The sequence below is a fragment of the Vulpes vulpes genome, chromosome 13 (genome assembly GCF_048418805.1).
Source record: "Vulpes vulpes isolate BD-2025 chromosome 13, VulVul3, whole genome shotgun sequence".
Taxonomy (NCBI): Eukaryota; Metazoa; Chordata; class Mammalia; order Carnivora; family Canidae; genus Vulpes; species Vulpes vulpes.
Window position 1 is genome coordinate 5,562,443 of NC_132792.1, and position 13,298 is coordinate 5,575,740.

A 13,298-nucleotide genomic window follows, 5' to 3' on the forward strand; every position below is an offset into this window, starting at 1 on the left:
GAATGCCTGGAGGAAACGCGTCTCCTGACGTGGGACAGTGACAGTTTCACGACGCACAAGACATGGTCCCGAAATTCCAAGACTAGGAAACACGTTGTGTGAGCTCCTAGCAGAAGGAATGGCACATCCTCCTGGGGCAGATTGAATTAAAATCCCAAAGCACCAGTGTACGAAGAGAAGGAACCGAATAATACTGTCCACGGGGATTATGACCTTTATGCTCCCTAAAAATTTACAGAGGCATGAAAATCGGCTTCCTTCCCTGGCAGCGCCACTCTGCTTCCTATAATTAACCTTTTATGTGACAGACGACTTCTGGCCTAACACGTCCCTATTTACCACTCCGTAACTGACACAGATAACTCGCTTTCAAATCTGGAATATGTATGGGCTCCGGGCTTCTTACAGTGAGTCGCAGCCGTACACGGTTCTCAAGTGTGCAAAATTTAGAGCTTGCTGACATAACAAGACTTTGTTTTTCTAGGTTTATAGTAAAGTGCAGGAGATTGAAATGGGCAGCCTTTATTAAGTGACACACAAGTCATCTGTTTGTTGTTGTTAGGAGACCACAAAATAAGATGGATTCTCTTTCCTTTTTTTTTTTTTTTAAACAGGCTTTCCAAATTAAAAAGCATACCATTTTATAAAACATTTCACAGGACATAAAATTGTGGGAAAAAAATTTCAGGTGATTTTCAAGCTCCCAAGTGAATTCATGTACTGACTAGGCACGTTGGTGAGTTGACGATTCGTAGGCCGTCCAGAATTCGAAGGAAAGCCCCTGAAAGAGAGGAAAATGAAATATATTTGTATACATCAAGAAACTAATAATTATTTATGCTCTGTTGGGGATGGCAGGACGTAGGCAGAGGAAGGAGGCAAGCAGAAACTTAATAGAAATAAGGATATTTATGGAAAACAAGGCAAAATAGAATCATAGAAACTTAAGAACATAAAATATTTGTGTTCAGCGAGGCAGATGAATGGTTGATTAGCATGAGGAGGATCAAGACACTTTCCATTGCATTTATGGGTCTGATTTCGGAATGGCAATGCTTTGTTTTACACAGAGCCTCTAATATCAAAATGTGAAATGGGTCAGTCCTTGCCTTCCTGTCACCTTGGATGAGACTCAACTTTCAGATATATTTACAAGTTTTTATTAACTGACACTAAAGAGTGTATTTTGATGTGCTACCCAGAACACAACTGTTATTACCAAGTGGTAATCAAGAGGGGAAAAAAGCCAACACAACCACAACGGAAGGAATGGCCAGGGCCAGGGGGCCAGGTGGGCCACTGGCCCAGGCTTCGGGGTGCGAGATCGAGCCGCACAATTTAAAGGCTAATTCTGCAAAAGGTAGATGTGAATGTAGCAAATCTACTAACGGGGGGTGTTGTCTGGTTAATCGACGCGGACGACGTGAACAGCGTGCCAGGCTCGTTCTGGACCTTGGGGCCACCTACGGGCAGTTCCAAGTCAGGTGTTTGCCAATCGAGCGCCTGCAGCCCGTGCTCCCAGAGTGAGCAGAGAAAAGGGTTCTTTTGGCAAAAGAAGAGAGGGAGGGTCCTGAGGAACCGGCAGGAGCTGGGACACAAGAGCACAGCAAAAGGGGATGAGGACCCCGTAAAGTCACACCACGGGCCCCTCGGAGCTGATGCGTGCAGGCTCAGGAGCGGAGGGAGCCCCCCAACCCCAGACAGTCTCAGGAAGGGCCCCGGGGCCACCTCTGTCAGCTGTCCCTGTCCCCTCAGATGTCCCAGGAGCTGCTCCCACTGGGCCCGGCGCCCCCGCCTGCCCCCGCATCCACACGGGGATCCGACCCACCCTGTGCCACCCACCTCCCTGCTGGGCGCTTTGACCCTTCCAAGCCCACTTGGGAGAGTTTTCGGTGTGGCACAGGTGCTAAGAGCTGACGGTACTGAACGCACGCAGCATGCAGAGTTCAAGTTTCCTTCAGAAGAGCACACTAAGTGATCCCAATACCTCTATGGGGAACAATACAGTAATATTCATAAAAAATGGAAAGGCTCAATGAACCTGCTTCTGAAATTCATTCCTATGACGCAAACCAACGCGTGCCGTCACAGAGGCGTAGGGCTATGCTTTCTAGCCCTCTTTAGTGAGTGTAAAATACTGGAGTGAACTACACATCTGTCAATACTTGTTTAAATTGTAAATCATGTAACTACTATTCAGCCAATGAAAAGAAAAAGGTAGCTTTATAGTATAACGTGAAAGAAAATGAATTCCAAGATATACTTGAGGGGGTGCCTGGGTGGCTCAGTCGGTTAAGCATCTGCCTATGGCTCAGATCATGATCCCAGGGTCCCGGGATCGAGCCAAGATATACTTGAAAAGGAAACGGGGCAGGAGTAGAAAACAGTGTACAGTTTTGTATGTAAAAAAAAAAAATTAGAAAAGAAACACATGCTTTGCGTCTGCATAGATGATCTCTGGCAAAATACACACACAAAAACCCAACGCAAACAGCTGCCCTACGGGTTTGGGGCAGGGGTGGGAATGAAGACCGACTTTTCACTGTATACTCTGCTGCAGTTTTGGGTTTTGTACCGAGCACGTGCACTACCTATTTCAAAAAGGACATATTGTGGCCTTCCAGCTTCACATTTCTTCCCACGGAAAAAGCCAATGGTTGCAGAAGTAACTGTCTCCTTTCCACTGAGAAACCAAACTAATAGTGCAAAGTGCCCCATGCTGGGATTTTACAAGTTACAGGTCATCCCCTGCTCCTTCACCCACTGCCTCCCTCATTGGTCGCACACGCAACACCTCTCAGCCGCTGCTGCGGGCCAGGCTCGATGCTGGCGTCTGGATGCACAAGTCAAGTAAGACATGGTTCCGTGTTTAGAGAACCTCGTCTTGCAGTTGGTCAGAAAGACACCTCAACAAGGAGGGGGGCGCATCTAGCTCGGGGAAGATCCCTCCAGCCCCGCTCACTTCCCAGGCATCTGCTCATTTATTCTGTTTCTGCATTTTCAGGCCTGTCAGGTATGAGGAACTGGTGTTAGGCAGCAGACACGGAGGTGTGAGTAAGACCCGGATCCTGCCGGGAGTGGGGTCAAATGAGATCTTTATGTCTCTCTCTCTCCATCCGAATGACACCATTTAAGCACCAGTCAAACTCTCTCTAACTTCACCTCTAACTCCACCTGGTCAGGCCAAGGACGCCCTGATCCACTTTCCTGTACTATGGAGACCGTGAGCCACCTGCTTCATTTATTCCCTCTCGTGTTCGACTGCTTGTTCATGGACCCCTTCCCGGGTGTCAGACCTGGGACACACGCTAAAGAGGTCTATAGGGCGTGGGTGGAGAGCCCGGTGAAGGACACCGTTTCTGCAGAATTCAGGCAGTCGCAAGGGTTCTCGGCAGGGACTCGCTACCCAGGCCTGATGTGGACACAGTCCCCGACAAGGGGACGGGCTTCCAGGACAAGGGGAAGCTTCAGAGTTCAGCTCGAGGTTGGACAGATCCTAACGCCTAGCTGTGCCACGAGCTGGGTGAGAGGGGTAGGGAAGCATGATTTCAGGCAGGGGATGACACACACAGGGAAGCACAGAGAGGGATGCTCAGTGGCAAGGCTGGAGGGGCCTGGAGGTGGGACCAAGGCCACCTGGGGGGCTTTGTGTGCAGAGCCAAGGAGCCCCAGCTCCACCCCGAAAGCCACGTGGGCCCATCACTGAAACTGAATCCCGTTGAGACTCAGCTTCAATCGGATGGGATTTTCCATTAGACACAAGGAGGATGCAATTTACATTTGAAAACGTTCTACAGCCTTTCTGAAAGATGGAAACAGAATCGAGGCAAAGTAGACTTTGTTATTTTAAATATAATGATAGGCTTTTTTCCTTTCTATCCGTACAAGACACTGAGTATCAATGTAAATAGTAGATATTTGCATAGAAAATAACAAACTTTATTATTAATATTCATTACCCAAACCCTATAAAGTGGCTGATATTTTGGTTAATTAGACTTTTGATTACATTTTTTTCTCCAAATTATTAGTTTTAGACTCTGGGATTCATTTCTCTGTACACAGTGACCAGAGGCACTGTCTAATTTTGAGTTAAACCAATGGAGCCAGACCAGCTGAACTGCAATCCTATTAACAGGAGTGGGGGCTTTGTTTTTGTTGGGTTTTTTGGTCTCTGCTAACTATTCCTAACCATCCCTGACACTGTGTGTTAGGAATCCTATTGATCCACTGACAATGTCACTCTCTCATATTCATTGACTTGCTGAACACTTACTCTGCTGAGAGGATAAAAGGTTAGGGCCCTAGTTTTTAAGACACTCTGTGTCTGGATAGCAGATCAATAGCCAGCACAAACAGAGGTTTGTACAGAGTTCTTGTCTGAGCGGAGACCGACAAGGCACTTTCTCTGCCTAAGGGGATGGAGAAGGGCAAGCCAAGAGGTGAGGAGGATGTTAGAGTTGGAAATAGGGTCACTGTGTTTGAGCTTCTTTGCAGGATCTGTGAGACCCATCATTCTGTGCCCCGTGCCTCCTAGACGGCATCATCCGTTGCTATCTCTGATTACCTTAGTACAACATGTCTCCTAGATGATCCTACTTTCTTATATAATTCCATGTATCTACATAAATCAGCAAATAAGAGCAAGTACCTACATTAGTGCTGGACGTGTTTCTACTCCTCCTACAGCAATCCTGAGGTAGCTAGCATTACCGTGCCATTTGGGGTGGGGAAAACTGCCATCTCAACCTCAGTTCATAGAGGCTGAGTTACTTAACCAAGGTTATAAAGCTGGTAAATGACAGAGCTGGGATGCGAATGCTTCCTGGAATGGCTTCCCCTAGATGGTTATCTCCCTCTGGTGCTCATGCTCCTGCTGGCACTTGTCCCGCCTCCAGCCACCCGCTGGCAGACAGGTCTCTCTTCCATGCGCCTGCACCTGTCCTACCAACTCCTTCCCTGCCCATCTCCCTGGTAGGCTGTTGTGTCTTCAAGGACAGGACTCTGTCATCAGCGTTGTATTTCCAGTGTCCGCGGCACAGCAGATGTTACATCAATGTATCTGAATGGATACTGGTACTGATTCAACCCAGAATATCTTGGATAGAAGATGATTCAGAACCTAAATACAGTCAAAGAATCTCTCCAGGAAGGAATCTGGACCTGGGGAGGAACAGACAGAGGAGGGAACACTTCGCAATCGCAATGTGTTGATGATGCTCAGTGTTGCAGGAGTTACTTTCAGGGAGACCGGTAACATGAAGATTAGCCCCTGCTCATAAAGAGCCTTTGACCCGAAGGGGCAGTCAGTGCTAGTCCAGACCACGGCTAACGACGACTCTGGATTAAAGTGGATGGTTCAAAATTGGCTCTACTGGTTGTAGGGTGTGTGAGTTTTTTACATAAAGTGATCTCACGTTTTGAGGCTTAAGTGTCTTCCTTTGTAAAGTAGAGACGACACTTACCTTCTTGTAGTTCTGAGGAATCAGTGAAATCATTTATTGAGAGTGATGAACTCATGCTTGGTCATAATGGCAACTTGTAACAACCTAAGTCATATGACATCCATACTAAAACGAGTAAGTATAAAGTAAGCATGTGGCTTCAGAGAGGGCAGACGCCTCATGGCCTGGTGTAACTGGTGAGGACGCCATGGAAGAGCGGGCACTGGGCCAAGCCCTACAGGGCGGGCATGATTTCTGAGGGTGAAGGAACAGGGGCCAGCACGTGTAATTTGTCAGGCTACTGCTTCCAATCCATCCTGAATTACTGCCGTGTAAGGAAGGTCCACACTTAAATAGCACCCCCGGGGCCTCCTTTGTGTCTAGCACAGGACTCATGCTCAGTACATGTTGTAAAATGAGAAAAGAAGCGAATCCCAAGGGGGTAGACAAAGGTTAGGGGAAAGATCTGGGAACTGCGCAATGTGCTCTGAGGGGCCGGAGAAGACGGCTCGTCCACAGCAGAGTCTTCTCGTTGAAATGGGAAGAAATAAGGCTTGGCAGGCTATGTGCCAAAAATGGGAAGCCCCTGGAAGCCAAGCAGGAGGACTCTTGTCTAATAGTATTCCTGGTGGTTCCTGACCTTTCTGGCTCACAATCCCTTTTTATAGTCCAATGGAGCTATGGATTCTTTAAAAAATGAAAATAAACATGGGGCATCTGGGTGGCTAAGTTGGTTAAACACCTGCCTTCAGCTCAGGTCATGATCCCAGGGTCCCAGGACTGAGCCCTGCATTGGGCTCCCTGCTTAGCAGAGAACCTGATTATCCCTCTCCTTCTGCCCTCTCCCTCTGCTTGTACATTCTCTCTTGCTTTCTCCCTCTCAAATAAGCAAGTAAAATCTTTTTTTTTTTAAATAAACATAACATAGAACAATATTTCCTATGAATGGGTTCTGAAGACCATCTGAGGGTTTAACCTCTAGGGACCTATCTATAACCTCTCACTTAAGAAACCTACATTATTATTCAATATGCTACTACCCCCCTCCAAAATTACTGAATAGGGATGGAAGTAGTGAAAACTTTCAATGTAATACAACATATTGAAAAAAATGCATGATGTGTCACATTCTCTTTCTGTGCATGGAAAGCCCCCGAGTCTCGCCAAAAAACTCAAAACCAAAAATCTTATTTTGGGCCATGAGAAAAGAAGAGAACCATTTTCTTCCTAACAATAAGTTAATTATTTCAGGTTAATTTTGGCTATTGGAGGGGAAAACAGCTCAGCTACCTCCCCGCATACATATTAAATATGGATATTGATCTTGACAATTAAACTTCACATTACTGTTTCACTTTCCAGGTTACAAAACACTCACAATCTTAGCTCACTCAATTTGCAGTAACAACTGCACGAGCTAATAAGCATCACTCTCCCTGTGGTGATGGCCAAAGGCACACAGTCAGGGGCAGAGCTCAGATACAAATACTTCCAAAAAAGCAAGACTCTCTGGAATGTCAGGGCCTAACTAGTGTTTCTGATAGTTTAGAAAAACAAAAAACCGAAAAACAACAAGGATACCTTGAGACCAGACTAACGATATGTTTCCTTCACATATTCCTAAATTAAAAAAAAAAAAAACTTACGAAAATAATTTTATAAGACACACGTTAGAGTACTCGTCTTACAGAAGTAATAATTTGGTTTGCCAAACGCAGAAAGGACAGCAAAGCACACGCACAAAACCAGGCTCTGACAAGCCTAAGATAATTATTGTCAGAAATCTGCAGCATACCACTGCAGTTTTTCACCTATGAATATAGAGAGAGTACACAGAGTCAGTTTTTAAGAAACTGGAGTCATATTCTACATTAGGCTGGGTAAACTGCTTTTGCTCCTTAATAGTCTGGACATTTCCCCCCGTTATTGATGAGGCTTCTATCTGGGTTGCAGAAAGGAATCCTGAGTATTAAGTGCGGTGGTGACCTGCACCTGTGCCCTCCGCAGGGTCGCTGCTGGTGCTGCTAATCGGAACCAGCGTGGGATATCCGCCATGTGACTTTAGATAAGCATGAAATTGTCTTCATCTCCCGTAACACATCACAGTAATTGGAACAAAAGGCGCTCACCTCTGCTTGCTCCTCGGGCACAACCCGTGTCTCTGACTTCCCACGATGGCTGACATTTCCTAACAAAAGAAAAGACCTTTTTACTCAAAGAGAAGGAAATCTCTTAAGAAACAAAAATTACACATTTTACATAATCTACAATTAAAAAAAAAAAACAAAAAACAAAAACAAAACCTTAAGCCAAATGATTAAAGAATAACTTTATTAAATATTTGTCAGTTTTAAGAAGTGCCCTCAATTACTAACCACAGAATGTATTACAAACGACTAGTTATGAGGTTTTACATTTGTTTAATAGGGAAGAATCGGCCCCAATTAAACTGACTGAACTAAGGCTTTTTAGATTACTAAAACAAATTAAACTTTTTAAAATGAGAATTTAGGTGATCTTAAAACCTCTCTAAAATGGATAATGAAACTTGCCAAGTTGTAATCTCCCTGGTTTTATTAGTTATATTAAGATAAATTAAGTGAGATTAAAATCTTATTTGATTTATTTACCTTTGACAATGAAGACCGTTTAAGGGTTACACATCCTCAGCCTTGGCGAGTGCGACCTCAAATAGTCAAGTCAGAATGTCTTTAAAAGCTTTGTGCTTAGTGCTTCCAGCATGGAGCGAGGTGTTCATTAAGGTACCAAAATTCTCATAAAAAATCCAAAGTTGCACTAGTGAAAAAACGCTCAACAAGATGAAAACTGATCACATCTTTTTCAGAAAATCAGTAATTATTTTAAAACCAGTTTTTAAACAAGATTTGGTTTTGCGTCGTTTTAACGTGCTACTCACGCAGCGTGACACCATGTGGACTCTTTAAACAGCATTTAAATCTACGGTGAGTAGAGAATGGTACATTTAATTTTATACCATCTTTTAAGTCAGTTGTACAATGTTTAGTGTGACCCTTTTATGACAAGCGTTGTTAAATGAACTCTTTCCCTGTTTACAACTATTTATGAAGGCCTTTTTAAATAAGAGAAACATGAAATTGTTAGCTCACACACACGGAATTTCTTTCAAAAGTTTATTTAGTATCAAGCAAGAGAAGACTTTGCTCAACACTACAGAACATTTCAAGACTTGAGTTACAAAAGAATACCACATTATTTGCACTTGTAATTGGCTTCCCTTTTTACGCATGTTGGCAAGAGAAAAAAACTAGCATATGGCTGAAAGATAAAATAACTAAATTGCTATGGAAACCTTTAAAATGAAAGGTGAGGCTTATGTTAAAAGGATGGATTAACATATTTAGTAAACCTAGTTTTTTGTTTAACACTAGTTAATCAAAGTTATTTTTTTTTCCTTTTGATGACCTATTTTTTCATATACAGACTGGAAATAACAAAATTTTACATGTCTTTTTTTTTTTTTTTCTGCCCAGGTTGATGTTTCCACAAAGTAGTTTTAAAGTTCCATCCATTCAGATTTTAAGCATTTTGATTTATTTAAAAAGGGATTGTTCATAGAAAAACATTACTTTGAACAGTACACAGGACTGGTGGAGACTGGCTATTTCACAACACCAGACAGTACAATCAGTATCTGCCGTAGGGCTGGTCTCTGTAGACGCCCTTCGCGGTCCTCGCTGCAGGTGCCTTGTGTCTCGAGTTAGCCCAGTCCTCTTGCCCTAAAATCAGGAAGATGAATCACAATTAGATCATTGCCATGGATCCCACTGGCTTCATTTTTCAGAATCTAAGTTAACCCTGAACCAGGGTTATACTGAAGATATACATCCCTGATGTACTGGGGTGGGGGGAAACCAAGGGTATTTACTTAGAGAACAATTACAAACGTGATGGAAAATGGTCATCCCACTAACAAAACCTATCAGTACGAGGAAAAAATGACTTCTGTATCTTAAATGGCAACCGACTTGGCAAGAACTTTCTTTCTGGTCACTGGTTTAACACAAAAGCTCACAAGCTCAAACAGCAAACTGAACTGCCTTTTGCTAAACGGTAAGACATTTATGAATGGGAAAAGGATCACTCAGATTTTTTTTTTTTAACAGCAAAAACAGAGAAAACACAGATAAAGGATTTGTGCAGGCAAAAGGAGACGTGGGGATGGGCAGAGCGGAGGAGAATCCTGGTCACCACATCTCCCAGGTCCTTCCACAGCCAAAGTGAAGAATGGAAGTCATGGTCAGGGGTCAGGGGAAATGTGGCCTCGACAATACTTCCTGGATACCACATAAACATAATGACAGGACGTCAGATTTCACTATCATCATACTAAATCCGTACCGGACAAGCGTACGAACAGCAGAAGGCACCCTGTCATCCAGATCTCCTGAAATTCAACACCTGTTCCATCTCAGCACTTTCAACGAGCCATCAAAAGTCTGACAACAAAGAGTTAACGTCTCTGCTGCAACATACAGCAATTTAAAAGCCCTGTGTCCACCGAGACCAATTTAAAAAGGCTGTGAAGGAAAAATACTTAAAATGACCTGGTCTTTTGATACAAACATGCAATCAACGTCATTCCCTCAAGCTAACTTGCATCCATTTAAGTAGACAGCATTCAACAAACCAAAGTGTTTCTCTTAAGTGTTTGTTACAAATAACAACAATAACAACAACAAAAATATCCAAGGTGAGGTCATCACGGCTTGGGGCAGGTGATATAACAAAATGCACTTCAAAAGGAACACCGGAAAATGGTTTTTCAGTTATGTTCAGAGAAATGTCAGAACATCCATTAACCAGAATCCTGATTCACTTGCACTGGGTACTAGGCATTTATCAGAGCTTTTGCAACTGATTGAAGCTTCCTGTTCTCTGATCTCTTTGCCCTCCGGCAAAGGAGCTTCTTAGTATCATGTTGCTGCCGCCAATTCTTTTAATTAAACCTGTCCTCCTTCTGCATATTGAGACTTTGGACATGGATCCCCCAGCATCTCTACCAGCTCCCACTGAAGTAAGCGGGGGCTCAGCTGTCTCCCCGGAAGCCGGAGAGCGCCTTACATGCCTTTCCTGGCTCAGTGCTTCTGTAACCTTTATGGAATGACTCCCACTGTAACGTTTTTGGAGGGTTTGCGATTGGAGATGAATTAAAATATGAAGATGGGGGTGGGCCAGTCCTTTGAGAGCTGCAGTCTCGACAGCTTCATTTCCCTCCACTGTCAAGAGGCAAAGACACTTCAAAAAGATCCGAGCTATCAAGTGTCTGCAGGCTGGCAAACGACTCTATAAATGAGAAAATCAGCACAGGGCAATCAACCCAAACAGAGAATCTAAGTTGAGGATGTGAATCTAGGCAATCTTCTAAGAGTTTTTAGTCCTCTTTAAATATTAAATTTAAATCTTAGAGGAGTTTCCGAAAATAGCAAGATATGCACAGAGGAGCCGAAAGGAGGCTGGTGTTAGAGTCAGAAGGTCTCCCCAGTTAGGGTCCCGAAGGCGTTTCTACGACCACTAACCCGCTCCGTTCCTGGCTCACATCGCTCGGCCTAGTTACTCACCGTAGGAATCGTAGGCCTCCTCGCTGAGTCCATGTCCGTAATCATAGTAATCAGCACCACTGCAGTGAACAAAACACACACACACACACACAAAAGATGAAAACAGGCCACAATATCATGACTGTGAGTTTAAATCCTATTCAGTGAAGTATCCTAAAACTTAGAAGAGACAGCTACCCCAGGGCAGGGCTACACACTGTAGGAAGGAAGTCCCGCTGATGGCTGAGATCCGCCCCAGAAACCTCAGACCTTAGGAATCACCAAAGGTTTCCCACCCGAATACCTAATAAATGCGTCTGACACGTTAGCCACAGCAACTGGCCGGTGAGCACAGAGTGAGTGTCCCCTGTGCGTGACGGATCCGAGGCCTGCGTGTCGTGCAAGGGCAGGGTCTGCACAGTCGGTGGGTGCGCGGTGGACAGCCTCACGCCCGGGGCCCGGCACCCTGGGAGGGGAGAGGAGGGAGAACCACGGGTCTGCCCGCCGGAAGGGAGGCCGGGGCTCCCTTCCTCCTTAGCTCCTGCCGGCCCTGCCTCCCAGGAAACCCGCCGCGGCGTGACCTGTGGGCGTTGGGCCCTTTACACCAGGGACTGAGATCTGCTGTTCCGTTAGGCCGGCACCACGGCGTGAGTGTCCTGGAGTCGTGGCCGGACAGCAGGGAGGCTCCCGACCTCGCTGCCTCTGAGGATGGAGGCTGAGCATCTTTTCAGAGCGCAGGCACATCTTCGTCCTTGTGTCCAGCATCCTTGAGATACTGGGGGGCTGGAGGGAGCCTGTTACCACGGCCATGCTGCGGGGGATGTGGCAACAGGCCGCACACACACAGTGTATGTGAACCACACGTGAGTTTTTGTAGGAACAAACCTAGGGAAAATCTAGATTACTAAACCATGGCAGGCATAATTAGTTTATGATGCTATTTTGAGTAGCCAAGGAAGAGCTTCCACTCACCCTCTCAGGCTTTCCGCTTTCCCACTCTGCTTAATTTTGTAGGGAAACAATCATCCTGAATGTGTTATCTTGGATTGTCATGGAAATAAACATTCTCATTATTCCAACCTCATGCAATCAAGTAAGAAGTTCTAATCAAAATGGAAAATGATCCAGCTCGGCTGCTTAACACCTTAGGAAGTTGCAAGATGAATAACAAAATCCACGGCGTGAGGGGTGCTGTGTGCCAGCTGCCGAGATCCCACGGAGTCCTCCCGGCAGCCCCTGGGGTGAGTGGAACTGTCATACCCATTTTAGAGACAAGGATGCTGCTGCAGATCGGAAAGCCAGGACGCCAGCCTACACCCTCACGGAGAACACACAGGTGTCACCCCTGTTGGTCAAACACGCCTGGCTTTCCTGCCACGCTTCCTTCATCAGGTGAGCGGTACAGAGACTCCTGGCCTCTGCTGACTGTGGCACAGCACGGCGATGCTAGGAGGGAGCGGTAAGCAAGGGGGGCAGGTTCCTCTTGGCCTCAAGCATGTGCGGGTGACTCTTCACATCTGCTCCTCCTGCCAGAAATGTTCTTCTTTCCTCTCCTTCCAAGCTCCCTGCTACTCAGTCTGTAGCCAAAATGCTTCCCAGTTTCCCAGACTTAGGCTGGCTCCCGGGGCGGCACACTTTGCTCGCTTCTCGCCCTCCTCTGGCTGCCAGGCCCTCACTCTACGTGCAGAGTGAGTCCACGGAGGAGTCGCATCACGCTGGCTTCCTGGAGAATGTGATGCTCCAGCAGTTCTGAGCAACCAACCAGGGGGGTGAAGCTGAGGTAGAGGTGCAGAGAAGGGGCGGAGGGGGGGGTGGTGGCGGCAAGGGCCTTCCAGGCTGAGGGTACAGCACACAGAAGGCCCAGATGCACCAGACAGCCTGAACAATTTGAGTGTCTACAGGCACTTCCATCACACAGAGTTAATAAGCACTGATAAAACGCTGAGGCTAGAATATTCCTCGGTATAAAATGCTTCCTCCATGTGCAAAATATAGGTCAGATCTTGTTATCCTGGTTTAATCACATCCTCACTGGTTAATTAAACATCGTGTAACATACTGGTTACGATGGGAGCTCTCTGGCATGGAGATAGAACATAAGCTCTCTGGAATGTGCCATTAAGCTCCATGGCTTTTTAAATGTTGCCCAGGAAGAGAAGAGTCACTTCTACAAGCTGACCTAGTATATACCACGTGGAAACGTGCGATTTTCCTAAGGAGGCGCCTGTAGCTACGGGGTTTTATAAAAAGGTCTCCAGGTTGAGAGCTGACGCTC

The 13,298-nt window shown here is 45.6% G+C and overlaps 1 protein-coding gene across 18 annotated transcripts in view; it reads right to left on the reverse strand.

Annotated features, from left to right (window-relative positions):
• Positions 1-506: 506 nt before the first annotated feature.
• KHDRBS3 (KH RNA binding domain containing, signal transduction associated 3) overlaps positions 507-13,298 on the reverse strand; it is a 184,390-nt gene continuing 171,598 nt past the window's right edge. For 6 of the 18 annotated variants that reach the window (XM_072733868.1, XM_072733869.1, XM_072733871.1 and 3 more), the window contains exons 8-9: positions 11,045-11,103; positions 8,583-9,202 (exon numbers count right to left, since the gene is read on the reverse strand). In XM_072733868.1, the coding sequence (XP_072589969.1) occupies positions 9,111-9,202; positions 11,045-11,103 (151 nt within the window). In that variant the 3' untranslated portion in view covers positions 8,583-9,110. Of the gene's footprint in view, positions 782-7,573; positions 7,633-8,582; positions 9,203-11,044; positions 11,104-11,327; positions 11,490-13,298 lie in introns of those variants that run through there. The other 12 variants (XR_011996496.1, XR_011996497.1, XR_011996498.1 and 9 more) reach the window with 3 other exon arrangements.